The following is a 15,206-nucleotide window of genomic DNA, read 5'->3' on the forward strand; positions in this document are numbered from 1 at the left end:
TTTGTTTAGATTGTAAAAATGGAGATTAAGAGGTGACTTGATTACAGCGTACAAATACATCCACAGGAAGAAAGTACCAGTATTAACAGGCTCTTTAACATGTAGAGAAAGGCATAATGTAAACCTCTGGCTGGAAGTGGAAGCCAGACAAATTCCCACTGGAAACAAGGCATACATTTTTAACAGTAAAAAGAAAAGGAGTACTTGTGGCACCTTAGAGACTAACCAGTTTATTTGAGCATGAGCTTTCGTTTTTAACAGTGAGGGTGATTAACCATTGGAACAAACTACAAGAGAAGTGGTTGATTCTCCATATTGTGCTATCTTCTGAATGCCTTTCTGGAAGATACGTTTTAGCCTAACACAAGTTATGCATTAGTCAAACCCAAGTTACTGAGGCTCAATACAGGGATAACTGGATGAAATTTTATTGCCTGTGATGTATAGAAGGTCAAACTAGATGATCTAATGGTCCCCTCTGACCTTAAACTCCTTGAATCTATGGAGACAAGCAGGTTTCTCTCCCTTCCCCCATCCTTAAGGAAAACGTTTTAAAATTCATTTAGAAGTCTCTTTTTGACATTCTATAGCTGCAGGTTTTCTCAATCAGCCTCATCTTTTCCCTTCAAGCTTCATGCTAATCCCATTCTGCTGTACTCCTTAAACTAATAAAAGATTAGGGTGACATTTCAGAAAGGGCATCGCATTAAGCAGCAACTTTCCCATCTCAACAGATCACATGGTGCAAAACGTAGTGAGCAGGCCATTAATCTTATGGTAACGAGATGTCTTTCTGAATGGAGACCTCCTCCTTGATCAATACGAAGGGCACTGGAATAATGAGGACACTGATGCTTGCCATCTCTGGCAACTTCGCCAGAAGGTAGTGGATCCATAAAGCACTCTGATGTCAGAAACAGCTCCTGTCACTGCACCATTCTGCCATTGACAATTGAGAGCAGGCTCCCACTAGGATCTGTCACCTGGTGTGCCGTCTGCAGATAATGAGCCTTTCCCTATGTTCTAATTAGTGGCATAAAACTGTTTAACAACTTTGGCTTCGCTCTAACACGGAATCAATTAGGATTAACAGCTGAATAAAGAGTAAATTTTCACGCCTCTCACTAAGCCTGCATTACTGGTGAAAATCACTAACAAAACCCTTTGTTCCTTCCTAGGGTGGACAGAATAGCACAGACCTAATCACTGGCCTTTCTGTTCCAGTACAGGACCTGCTGATATCATTACATTGCCTAATTAGTCTTTACACCCCAAGAATAGAAAGCAGCTTACTGATTTATTTTCGTTTGTTACATATATCTCAGCTCTCAAAATGAAGAGACAGCAACTACAGACAGAGGCAATTATACATCTGCCTTGTTTCTGGGGGACTAAAATCTCACATGAAGAATTGAGAAAATCTTTAGGGAAAAAGTTTAAGCATCATCCTCTTTACCTGCATATAAACTGCATTTTTATACTTGCTGTGATAGGGCACTACCCCTTTAAGAGCAAGACAAGCTGGGTAATCTCACCAGCATATAAAATAAAGGCCTGATCCCTGCAATGACATCCATGCAGGCAGACCTTGGCACCTATCACTGAATTCAACAGGCTCTGTATAGGTAGAGGGGTATGACCATATGGAACAAATTTGGCAGATCATGGACTAGGTTAGCAGAGGGAAGTCAGTCTGGGGCAGGCTCTGGTGGAGGAAAGACCTGTGGGCACTGCTGTCAGGGTCCTAATAAAAGAAACCCCTTTGGATATGGCCTATATCCTTTTTGTCTTTGGTTCTCTCTCTTGTGGTTAATGAATTGAGATTTTCTCTTATTATCACTTGGAGTGTTCAAAATTGCAGGCGTCTGGAATCCAGATGACTCTGTGTCACACTTGCCCTTCTGTTTAATTCCATTAGCTATGGTTCTTTAGCCTTTTTATTTTGTTGTTGATGCAGGTATCAGTGCTTCTAAAAACATCTGCCCTGTAATAAAGTCAATCCCTTCCTGTCCCATTTTATCTAACTGCAATCCTGTACCACTGGCATTACATTCTATTGCTTTCTCTCTCAGGATTCAGTTTACTGTAGATATCAACAGGAGAAAATGGATTACAACGGACAGTTGCAAAGACAGCATTTACCAAAAGCTACCACACTGTAATATCTGTGAAATCACAGTATTTCCTTACTCTCAGAATAGGAAATAACTGCAATAACTCATATACATCTGGGAAGTACCTGATTAATCTCTGCTAAGAAGTCAGTGTTTATGCAACCATCCTAATTTTGCAGTCTGTGAAGACAAAAGATTCCCAGTTAACGAAACAGGTGTATTGGATATTGGCGCAGGGGGAGGGAAGGCAATTCCAACTTGGGACAGATAAGTAAATAAAAAAAGAGCTTGTCACATTCTTTGACAAAGATTTTTCATAGAAAGTCCCACCTCTCCATCATTTGGAGAACAGTGCATCCTGTAATAGCTTAGGTGGAGGAACTTACCTGTACACTGTGGTGGGTGGAGAGGTCCGTGTGTCGTAGATAAGCCTCACATGTCCTTGGTACAACTCCAAAGCCAAAGGGTCATTGTCCCCTTTGTACAATAAGATGCCATTGTCTTTATCTGTTGCTACCTGTGAAACATCAACAGTTTGGTGAGTATGCTTTAGAGTTAATAAAAATGGAAACACTAAACTTGTATCATATGGAAGGATCCTACATTTAGATTAACAACTCTACTGACATTTTAAAAATCAGATACAGCAAGAGCAGTAGCAATGCAAATTCCCCCAAACTGCCTCAATCATTGACCATGAGCTGAGGGTGTAATTCCACACCCATTCTATCCTTGGTGCCTCTTAAGATGTCAACGAAGGTTTAGACTGTAATGGTGAGTTTTGCAAGGTGGACTCTAGGTATTGGATAGGAGCTGCTAAACTCATTTTATATAGGTTGTTCAGCTGCCATTATAAGCGTTGGTCAGCAGAGTCAGGTCAATTCTGCAGATAATGTTCTGCTGAGATCCATTCCCATTTTTAAAGTATTTACTTAGGCCCTTTGCAATGTATTCCCTGAACATTTGTGCAATGGAGTTTACTAGTTCAAATGCTCATGGGCTGTGAATTTTAAATCTTGAACATTCAAATGTTAATGGAAATTGAACCCAGTTGTGAAAACCTCACATCTCACTAGGAAATGTGATTAACCCTGATGTAGTGTCTTTGTGTGAATGAGCATGTGACTGAGATGTCATTTAGCTGCTGGGTCTTGACACAAAAAAAGGACCTACCATAGCCACTAGTCCAAGGTGCTTTTTTTAGTTCAAATGGTAGAGACCTGTATTTTAGGAGGTGAAGGCAAGATTCTAATTCCAATCTTTCTCTCTTGAATCTCTGAGTGTGAATTGTGACTGTTTTTTGGCAGCACATGATTCATTTCACAGTTCAAGCAACAGCTTGAATTAGGGATTTAGAAAGGCCAGGTAGAGAGTAAATTAAGTTTATCAAAACTGCAAACAAATAAACTTGAGAAAATTTCAATCCGATCATGGATATTCTGTGAACACAAAGAGAAACTAAAGTGTGCCTAATGGCTTATACATTATGAATTTTTCATTCAACTCTAGTTATCACCAAGCCAGACTGAGTTCAAACTGGTGACCCAGACGGTCAGAATATAAGAACCTTCCAGTCCCTCCTAGATTTCCATCTTTGGTGTCCTAAGATACCCAAAAGCCTAAACCCACAGGTGATGAATCCACCTTCCCATGAGGTGCCCCTAAAAGTGAGAGTAGAAAAAATAGGACAGAAAATACTTTGAACAAAATCTGTCTCAGAGTTATTTTTGCAACAAATATTGCAAAGGTTTTTTCTTTTTAATGGCAGTTAAGTGGCAAAACTAAACAGTTAAATATTTTAATCTATTTTCATTTAAACAAACACCCTTCCTTGCCCCTTAGGAGAGCATGATTTTCATTCTTTTATGAGTATGTTTTAATAGGAAGCTCTCTTTAATCCCTTTTTAATGGCCACGGAGGTATCCCAATTTTACTTTGTTGGCAATTAATTAGCAGAAACAGAAATAATATTTAAACTGGAAAATAAGATTTGAGAACACGATCTGTGGGTGTTCTATGTAGTAAGCAGGCCTGGCCTCCGAGTTATTGCTGGGAGACATTTACTCCTTGTACATTTTACTTAAGAGGAAAATGTCACGGGTTTCAAGCTCTGAACTTAGCCAATGGTACAGTTGAGCCCTTGAGAATATCAGACTTTCTAGAGTCTTTGAGAGACTTTCCTAAGATCTAAAATGAGAGAATCTGGAAAAAATAAAAAGGAGAAAGTAATCTGTCTTCATTAAGTGAATTGCTCTCTCATATAAACTAAGTATACAGACTTGTTGGCCTCTGCATTATCTACATCATAATAAAGATTCATTATTTTTAAAAAAGCAGCTTACAAAGAAATGCTAAGCAAGTCATGCAATGTTAAAAATTATTTATATTTTCAACTGGTTGAATCTTCAGGAGTGAGGCCTTTGATATAGAGGCAAAATTCTGATCTTATGATCCCAGATGGTTCCTTTAGTTTGAAATAATTCACCTATGATAGAAGACATTAATCTAAACAGGTGGTGGTAATGTTGGGCCCAATACAAAACTTGTTAAAGTTAGTGGAAAGAGTCCCATCAACTTCAGTTGCTTTGGGATCAGGCCCTTTTGTGGTTTTTGGCAACACCCTCATGAATATTATTTGTAGATTTTTTTTGTGGCAGACGTAGAAATTTACAATATTTTTTCAGTCTACAGAACAAACTTGGTAGAAACCATCTAAATAAGTCTTTGAAAAAATCAATTCTTAATCCTGAAATCTAGTCCTGTCTTCAAAGTCTTTCCCACTGGTGTTTTGACTATGTTGAATTTATGTTCTCACAAGTAGTTCTGGAACATTATTTGCAACACCAAAAGCCATTTCCTTTCTAAACTGAGAAAATAAAGCAAAATGAAGGAAGACTAATGCGATAATCTCCCTCTTTCACATATCCTCATTCATCACTTGAAATGCCATGCCTCTTTCATAGGGCGAGGCTGGGATAGTAGCAGTTCAGGTGCATAAGCAGTGGTATATGGAAGAGACATATTAGGTCACAGATTAATTTTATGTTTCTCTTTTCTCTTCATTACAAACTGTTAAAAGGGGCAGATTTTTCCCTCTGTTACCCTCGGCCAATGGAAAAATAATTATGATTCAAATGACACTGGACATACAAAAACAATTTTAAAATATGTCTAACGACTTCCAAAAGACACGGATCTAATATTGGATTTAGTGGCTCCAATCCAAAGCATCTGTGATCCAGAAAATACAAATACTGCAGGAGAGGCATGGTAACCATAATGTTTATTTTCCATCGTCTTCTAAAACACATAACACAAAGCAAATTGAAGTGATCTAAGTAGACATTTAACCAAAATCTACCCACTTTTGTCTAAGTGAACATGCACAGTAATGCCAGAGCAGTCTAATTTCTGGAAAAAAAACATTTCAAGAAGAATCTTTTTACAATGCTGTGCCCTACTATTCACTGATGAAGGATGAAAGGCTAACCTGTACATCAGCAGCGAGACAGGGAAATTTGCAGATACCGTCTCTGTTTAAACTGCCAATACCACCTTGTTATGCAAGTCTCAGACAGTAACAGGGCAGAGAGGTTGGTGTGTGGGGGGGTGGGGGAGTGTCAAACCAGGGACGGGACTATCTCAGTTGCTGCATAATGTGACAGCACAGTTGCAGAGCAGCCACGGTCACCTGCCCAACATGGCCCCAGCTGTCTGTCATTCTGTGGGTCAATAAATGCACTTCCTCTGGGATTAAAAGCACTGAAAGGTTATCTCTTGGAAGGACACTGGGCTGACAGATGAGCTGTTACCTCTTCTGTGCGACATACCTGGAGGGAGATGTTTGCCTGAGGACGGATTTTGGCCGACGGCAGCTCAACATAGGAATCCTTCCCAACAAAGTTGACGGTGATGAGTTTCTCGCACTTTTGGCCAGCGAAGCCAGCCAGGCAGCGGCAGACTGGTTCATGGTGAACTACAATGCACTGAGCCCCATTCTGGCATTCATAGTGGTCACAAGGGCTGGTCTGTAGCAGAACCATTGGAGGGGGATTTTCACAGAAGAGTCCACTTTAAAGGAAAAAAAGCACCTGTAATTATCACAACCCTTCAGCACTCTGGCAGCATTTCCAGGATCTGAGATTCAAACACCAAATTGTTTTGTGACTCCCCAAGTCTAATAAACCCCATGGCATTGTGACTCCCAGCTGCTTATGGATATTTGGAGGAGGCCACTTCAAATTACATACATGCAAATATGGTATCATTAGGCAAGGGACTGAGCCAAAACTCCAGATCTGATTCTCACCTTCCCCTACACACACCTCCGCCCTTTGAAACATTTCAGATTTACACTTTGCAGCTTAAGCCTATCTCTATTTTTACAACAGCAGCCCTGAGGCCAAAGCCCTGCTTTTAAATGTTTTAAAAGGTCTACCTGTTTGCCTTACACTAGGGCTATGTCTATACTGCAATCTGAGGTAGACATGGATAGACAGATCCATGCTAGTATAGCTAAAAATAGTGGCAGAGGCTGTAGTGAGGGCTTCAGCATGCACTGGTGTTACAAGCAAGCTGAGGACCCTCGGTACGTATTCATGTTGCTAGCCCAATGTTTACACTGCTGCGTCTACAGTTCTATTTGTAGCTGCACTAGTGTGGGTGAAGCTAGCATGGGTATGCCTACCCATGCTGCAATCACACCCCAGACTGCAGTGTAGACATACTCTCTATGTATGAAGTGTAAAAAAAAAGAAGTGTGCTATCTCTAGCGATGTGACCAATTTCTGAAACTTATAAAGGTTAAGGCGCGGACACCATGTTATTTGTTGGGCAGTTTCCTAACGATGCTGCTTCTAGCAGCCACAGGAACATCAGATCCCTCTTAGGTGAGCTAATGGTTATGTTAAAGGACTGAAAAAGTTTGAGGACAGTAAGGTCTGCAATAGTTAGAGGTGGGTGAAAACAGGAATGTCATATCTGAGCACTCATGAAAGCTTAGGTGGGGAGAGGGATATTCTGATCCAGATCCATACTTTGTGTCTGATTTTTATCTGTCTAATAGGCCAAATCTGTGAGCCAAAACCATGCACACAAACATCTGAACTTTGGGTTTGATCTGGCCTTTGAGGTGTGAGCCCACATGTACAACCATAGCTATGGTTCAATTTCCTGTGTTGTTTCCCCGACTTCATTATGTCTGGAATTTGTTCCAAACTATTTGCTGTCTCCAACAAGCTGGGATGATGAAACCAGTGGTGAGCTAGAGCCGGTTCGCTAGAACTGGTTGTTAAATTTACAAGCCCTTTTAGAACTGGTTGTCCCGTGAGGGAGAACCGGTTCTAAAAGGGCTTCTAAATTTAACAATTAGCCAAAAGTGGTGCCTTCGGCACCGACTCCATGGGTGCTCCGGGGCTGGAGCACCCACAGGGGAAATTTGATGGATGCAGAGCACCCACCGGCAGCTCCCCACCCCGCTTCGCCCGGCCCCAGCTCACCTCCGCTCTGCCTCTGCCTCCACCTCCACCCTGCTCTGCTTCTCCGCCCCCCAGCCCTGGCTTCCCGCGAATCAGCTGTTCAAGCGGGAAGCTGGGGGGCTGAGAAACAGGCAGAGTCTTCGTGCTCAGGCCCAGGGAGGAGGAGGCGGAGCGGAGGTGAGCTGGGGCGGGGAGGGGCTGCCCGTGCAGCAGCAGGTAACTGGGGGGAAGGGGGGAGCGCACAGGGGAACTGCTCCCCGCCCCATCTCACCTCTGCCACCCTCGGCCTGAATGTGAAGCCGCCGCCTGCTTCTCAGCCCCCCAGCTTACCACACGAACAGCTGATTTGCGGGAAGCGGGGGGGGGGGTGGGGGGAAGGCAGAGAAGCAAAGCAGGACAGCGCGCTCAGGGGAGGAGGTGGAGGCGGAGCGGAGGTGAGCTGGGGCCGGGTGTGGAGTGGGAAGCTGCCAGTGGGTGCTCACCCACCAAATTTTCCCCGTGGGTGCTCCAGCCCCGGAGCACCCACAGAGTCGGCGCCTAAGGCGTCACTTTTGATGTGATCGGTGGAGGGGAGTGGCCACTCCCCCCTAGGAGCCAGAGGGACCTTCCCAATACTTCCTGGGAGCTGCCCCAGGTAAGCACCGCTGGGAGTCCCCACCTCGCCCCCCAGCAGGTCCCTCTGGCTTTTAGGGGCGGGGTGGGCACCCATTACAGTGGCCCACGAGACCCTCCTGCCCAGTTCTGGGGGCAGACAGGGGACAGGGGAGGGAGGTGGATGGGGCAGGGGTCCGGGGGGGCGCATCAAGGAACACGGGGGGTTGGATGGGGCAGGAGTTCCTGGGGGGCGGGGGTGGGCCACGACCCCCTCGTGGGGTGAGGAGGGAACCGGTTGTTAAGATTTTGGCAGCTCATCACTGGATGAAACTTCATTGAAATAGCAAAAACAATATTGTGGGGGTCGAGGGGAGGGAAGGGAGAGTGTAAAAAATTGCAGTGATCTTAAAATGTAATCTACTTGACACACTAAACAGTAAAAAGCATATTGAACATTTCTACCTAGTATTCCCATACCATTCATGGGCACTGCTAGGCTGCCACATTAAGCAGACAGTTTGTTACTCCCACTGAGATGCTCAAGCAGAAAAGCGCATCAATGCGCCTGCTGTCTGCCCTGAAGTTCCTAATTACAGTAGCTTTCCAAAACCAGCAAAACCTTTGTGCTAATGAATACAGCATAAAGTTCTGTGATCACTTGGAACCACTGGAGCTTGTGAATAACAAATGAAATGATGAAAAATCTTTGCTCAGTGCACAGAGATTGCAAACAGAACTTTGCTGTTATACATGCTCAGTGCTCAGAGATGCTTCACGTTCCAACCATGGTATCAATGTCCTTTTTGATAAGAGAGTTATGGAAGACATGTGCATACACACAAAATGCTAGAATACCCAGTGCAATTCTGGAGAATTAAAAGTCAACCTATCTTGCAGGGAAATTCCACTGGATAAGAGTTCTTATTGAAAAAAACCAAAACAAACCAACCAACCAAACAAAAAAAAAAATTCTCTTCCTCTAAGGAAATGAAACCTCCAGGAGTGTATACAGAAAGCATCTACAACTGAAGTTAGAATACAGTCTTAATCCCTTTACCAAGCAGTACTACTAGGAGTGCAATGGTTGTTAGCAAATAGGACAGCTGTTATGTATTCAGTAGAAACTCCAGCTTAGCCACGAGCTTACTTTTGTTGAGATAGAAGTTAGTAAAGAAACTTGGGTTACGGCATCCTCTACTCTTCACTGTAGATTTCCTCATGGGTAATTTACCAGAGAAAGGAAATAGTTAACATCTCACCCAACAGGTGGCATGAGTACAAAACACTCTAATACAGGGGAGGCCAACCTGAGTCTGAGAAGGAGCCAGAATTTACCAATGTACATTGCCAGAGAGCCACAGTAATGTGTCAGCAGCCCCCCATCATCTCCCCCATCCTGCTCCCAGTACCTCCCGCCCACCGGCAGCCCCGCCGATAGCACCTCCCCCTCCCTCCCCGCACCTCCCGATCAGCTGTTTTGTGGCATGCAGGAGGAGGAGCGAGGGCATGGCAGGCTCAAGGGAGGAGGTGGGAAGGGGTGGAGTGGGGGCAGGGCCTGTGGCAGAACCAGGGGTTGAGCAGTGAGCACCCCCTGGCACATTGGAAAGTTGGCACCTGTAGCTCCAGCCCCGGATTCGGTGCCTATACCAGGAGCCGCATATTCACTTCTGAAGAGCCGCATGTGGCTCCGGAGCCACAGGCTGGCCACCCCTGCTCTAATATTTCACTGCAGTGATAGAATGGTGTTGGACTTAAATCTAGTGATCTTTCAGTAGGCAATCAACTGGGCCATCTTGATACCATACAATAGAGGTATTTGTATCTGAGGAAATGTGGATGGGTCAAATTTTGAGGTCTATCGAAGCTGATGATATTACTCTGGATTTACACCATATTTGAGAGCAGAATTTGGCCCAGTATTTTATAAACAGAAGAGTAAATAAAGTACAAATGTTAATTACATTTTGGATTCTTCACTTGAACCTGCTTCTGCAGTACTCCTGCTTTCAAAGCCAGTAAGAGGGTATCCCTGGTTTGGGGGAAATACAGATGCAAGAGGGAATCTCCGCTTTCCTTTTTCTTTCTTAGAGTTCGTTTCCCTTCTTTTTCTTTGGGCAAATAACCTTGAAAGAATAAGCCAATGGCTAAGGGCTGGAAGGAGTAAGCAGCTGGGCTCTACCTACTTCAGCAGGTAGCCAGTGGGACCTAATGATCTCCCCACCCGCATCCACACACACAGCGTTTATACAAATGGAGTCTGTTAAGTTTGAGTTTTACCACAATAAACCTCTTCTTAACTCTCCCCCAAATCCACAGCCTGGCCCTGTACATGGCGGTGTCATCACTGCAGACAGGAATCTATTGAATAGGACTCCGAGGTGGGAGTGGGGAAAGAGGTGGCAAAATACTGATCAACAGGCCTGGCCGTAAGTGCTCAGGCTGCCTCCGCCTACTTTACAATGTGTATCACCTCTGGGGATTGCTCCGGTCCAAGGCCAGCATGACACAAAATCCAAATATACTAATGTGGCTAAACATTCTTTCTTCCTTGTCAGCCACCATCATCTCGCCAGGCTTTCCAGGATAAACTGCATTTCAACACTTTTCTTATCGTATTACCAAACGCTTCCCGCATCGGCCACACAAACGCAGCCACATTACACAGCCAGACTCCACATGTGCACAGAAGTACGGCCTCAGAGCGAATTCTCTTCTCTTAGATAACAATGCCGGGGACAGCAATAGTTAATTAGGAATCCAGTCCTTTCCCATTGCTTGGAGCTGATGCATTGTGCTTTCAGGGGGTCACAGTGGCGGAATTTAGCACAGGCTGAGGTGAACATATCTCTTGGAGTCCTCTGTCTATCTACCCAGACAGCATAGTTTTGCAGAGGGACTGGCGAACCTATTCATATGTTTTCCCGTTTAAACAAAAAAGTGTCCTCAAAACTGTAGTCTAGAAGGCAGCACCACTGGGCACACATAAACCACCACTTATTTATATTTTGCTCCTGAGGAATATACTGACAATGTTGCTAGCATAGCATTATGTTCAATTCATCAGCAGAAACGAGGGAGGCCAGCTACAATTTTCTGAAGTGGGGAGTCCTCCCCAGGGAAACTGTTCCCTTCCCAAAACTTGGTTCAGTCTGGTGCATGCCAAAGGCAAACATGCACTTTAAAACATTCCTGATGAGTATCAGGCTAAAAAGTTCTCTCTGGCAGGTGTGAGTTAGCTATATCCAGAGAAGGGGTGTCACCTGAGGCAAGGAACCCTGTCTTCAATTGGGTAATGGAGATTTTTCCATGAGCTCTAGTTACTCCCCACAAGCCCCCGCCCAATTACTTTACTCAGGAATACACCATATTCTACGGTGGAGTTATTTGAGGTCCAGTCTCCAAGGAGGCAAGGGAACAAAAAGAGTAAGAGTGCTGTCAGAAGCTAACCTAGATACACAAAGGAGCACTACTAACATGTCAGCTTGCTTGCCAATTTAACCCAGCTGCTACAGTAGCTCATACCCATGGATGCCGAGGCTTGACTGTTTATTAGTACACTTGACAGTTGCAGCCCGGCACTAAGGAAAGCTGGAGGACTAATCAAAGCAGATACTAACACCAGCCTCTACAACTGCTAGCCAGATACTAGAATGGACATGTCCAGTTACAGAGACAAAGTGGGTGAGGTAATATCTTTTATTGGATCAACTTCTGTTAGTGAGAGAGACAAGCTTTTTAGCTACACAGAGCTCTTGCTCAGCTCTGGGAAAAGTACTTAGAGAGTGTCACAGCTAAATACAAGGTCGATATTACCTCACCAAGCTTGTCTCTCTACTATCCTGGGACTGACATGGCTACATCAACATTGCATACAGCAATGGAACATGTCCAGTTAGGGCAGTCTCCTGGTTTCATTACGTGCCAGATTGTCATCTCAAATCAGGACTCTTGTGATTGGCTGGTGATGCTCTATCAGGACAGTTGGAAGTGAATCTCTAACCAGGGCCAATTTACTGGGAAGCTACCACTGCTGTCCTAGTGTCAGCTAAAATGGACTCTTTAACTGTCTTAGGCTGTGCAACACATTAATGGTAGCATGGGCGGCAAATTCTATGGGCCCTTAGTGCCTGGGCACCAGGAATATTCCTAGCCCGGGGCCTGTCTCCAGCAAGTCTGAGGCCATGTCTCTCCCTTGGCTCCACCTTCTGCCCCGGGCGCTCCAAAATGGCCTAGGGCCCGCACTCACCACCAGCGCACAGCGGCACTGAGCAGATTCCTGCCTGCTCGCTCCATGTAGCTGCTGGCCCCTCCCTGCGGCCCCTGGGCAGGGTGAGTCTGTGTCCTGCCCCTGCGGCCAACAGGAAGTTGCAGGGGCAGAGCCTGGGGGTAGCAGCACATGGAGGCCCCCCGGCCCGCCCTGCCTAGGAGCCCCAGGTAAGTGCTGCACCCCTCTACCCCCTCCCAGAGCCTGCACCCCTACCCCTTTCCCATACACCCCCTCCTGCCCCCAAACTCCCTCCCAGAGCCTATACGCCAACTCCGTCTCAGAGCCTGTACCCCTCAACCCCTGCCTCAGCCTGGAGCCTGCACCCAGCACCCAAACTCCATTCCAGAACCTGTACCCCAGACCCCCTCCCCCAAGCAAACTCCCTCCCAGAGCCCAACCTCTCACCCTTCTGCACCCAAACTCCCTCCCAGAGCCTGCACCCCAATCCCCTGGCCCAGCCCAAAGCCTGCACCCCAGACCTCCTCCCCCCACCTAAACTCTCTCCCAGAGCCCTAGGCAGGTGGGGAATGGAGTTCAGAGCGGGGGGGGGGAGGGCTGGCTCTGGGTGTTCTGGGCACCACCAAATTTCTACAAACCTGCCGCCCCTGAATGGTAGCACTAGTATCTCAGCACTTAGTCCTTGTCTAGCCTAGTGTGAGCTGTTCTGTTTTGTCTGAGAGAAATAATTCAGGTAGAAGAACACTAAGCCTATATATTTTCATGTGAATTTAGGAAACTCACCTGGCCCATACCAGCTTCCACTAACAAAGAGGAAGTGCTACGGAAGCTGTTTTGCCTATAGACAGTGTCTCGCTCAAAGATTTCTAAAGAGTTCTAATGCCCAAATCTCCACATGGATCACTTGGTAATTTACTCCCTGCAATCACATCCCACTTACTGGCTGTCTCAGTGAGATATAGCTGTTCAGCTACTAGCATCAAAAAGTTACACTACACACAAGTGTTTGTTAGAGGCTTTTTGTATACCCAACGATCGGAAGTCAAAGCCTGGCCCTGCTTGTCCAAGCTGCCTGAGTCCACAGGGAAGGAGTCTACGGGGCTGTATAATCCTGGTTTATTTGAATAATCGCTGAATTTCCTGCAGTGAAATATCACAAGGGGGAGCCACACAACGGAGAAAAATACCAAGATGGTTTATGTAAAGCTCAGCAGAGTTAATATATGTTTCCCTTCTGAAGCAACATTTATCAGAACAACACGGCTGTTCCATGGATTGCTAAAGGGAACATTTGACAAGTCAGATTTTGCCTAATAGAGTTTCATGAATTGTAGAAACAGAGTTTGTCCGGGGTAAACAAATCATACTTTGGACAGAAGACACACAGAAAACATTTCAGGAAGAAAAGCATATCAAGTATTTGAAAATCACATGAAGTAATAAGCTATGTTAAAGTGCTGCATATAGAGCAACTATAAATTAGCAATTAATAGGTCACGCCATAATGAAATGACTGGTGTGAATGCATACTACTAATCCCTACTGGATGGAATCAGAGGTGCTTAACTCTACAGCTGTGGCCCTAGACTGCTATAGCCAATGGTGATTGTCTCTTGTTCAAATATGCTTCCTCAGCAGAGGAATATGGGTTTTAACCCCACGCTTACTGTGCCGTCCATGTGACTGTGATGTACAGCACAGTCGTAAGCACAAAACTGCTAGGGAACCATGCATTTATTACAATAGTATAGACACAACTATTGGGAGATTATTCTGTACATTCACTGAAATGCTTTCTGATATTTAGCCAAACATGTCTGTGCTCAGTTTCATCTGATACCTCCTTAGTTATCTTTCCTAGGCCACCTCAAACCTTCTCTCCCTCTGTCAGTATTTAAACATTTGCAAAGTTATCCTATCCCCTTAGTAGTTTGATGCCCATGGCATATATCACTGCATATCTTGCAAATGCACAGGAGGTGATTTTACATGCCTGCACATCACAGATCTGAACTCTGTCCCTCAACATGTTTGCAATTACAATCTTAACAAAAAAAGTCACACTCCCGTTCAGAGCTGTGTGCTTTGAAACTACAAAAGGCCAGAGGCATGAAAAGAATAATGAGCAGATAGTTTTTGTTAGCAGAATTTTAATGCTCACTTTGAAAAAGACCATATACTGTTCTGGATGGACAGTAAGAGTGGACTAACTCCAAAAGCCTAAGGCAAATTCAGAGTCCACTGCCCATTCAGCCTGTAAGCCTCTTCTGAGACTACTGGGATGCGAGTCAGACAATGATCATTGTGACAGTGATATGGTGATGTGGATACCACTGGGATCTGAACCTAAACAACCAAACTCATTTAACACTAGTTGGCAGTAGGGCTTGCATCTACATTTCAAGGCAATTTATAAGAACTATATGAAAAATATCAGAAGCTGATTTCTAAAACAGACCTTCCTCACAGTGATTTATTCACTACATGGAATCATGTAGGAATTTAGAATTAAAACTTGAGGGTGGTGGTGTAGTCAAGGGCAATGGACTGAGGAACAGGAGATTTGGGTTCTATAATCCTGGCTCTGCCATTCATTCGCAATGTGACCGTGAGGAATTCCCTTAAGCTCTCTGTGTCATTTCCTCCTCTGTGAAATGAGGCTAATGCTGCCTACCCACTTCACCCTATGGCTGAAAAGTGCTATATCAGGGCTAATCATTACAGCTGTGCAGAAAACAGTAATGCCATTTCATGGTGGCTTTTGATATTTGGAAATCCGGTTTCATTCTGATTTGG

General features: G+C 44.7%; 1 protein-coding gene across 1 annotated transcript in view; it reads right to left on the minus strand.

Moving 5' to 3' along the window:
* Positions 1-15,206, minus strand: part of SLIT3 (slit guidance ligand 3) — a 796,928-nt gene that overhangs the window by 23,385 nt on the left and 758,337 nt on the right. Inside the window, exons 31-32 of the mRNA XM_077823869.1 lie at positions 5,945-6,185; positions 2,501-2,631 (exon numbers count right to left, since the gene is read on the minus strand). Of these exons, the coding sequence (XP_077679995.1) occupies positions 2,501-2,631; positions 5,945-6,185 (372 nt within the window). The remainder of the gene's footprint in view (positions 1-2,500; positions 2,632-5,944; positions 6,186-15,206) is intronic.

This window comes from Eretmochelys imbricata, chromosome 8, assembly GCF_965152235.1.
Source record: "Eretmochelys imbricata isolate rEreImb1 chromosome 8, rEreImb1.hap1, whole genome shotgun sequence".
Classification (NCBI taxonomy): domain Eukaryota; kingdom Metazoa; phylum Chordata; order Testudines; family Cheloniidae; genus Eretmochelys; species Eretmochelys imbricata.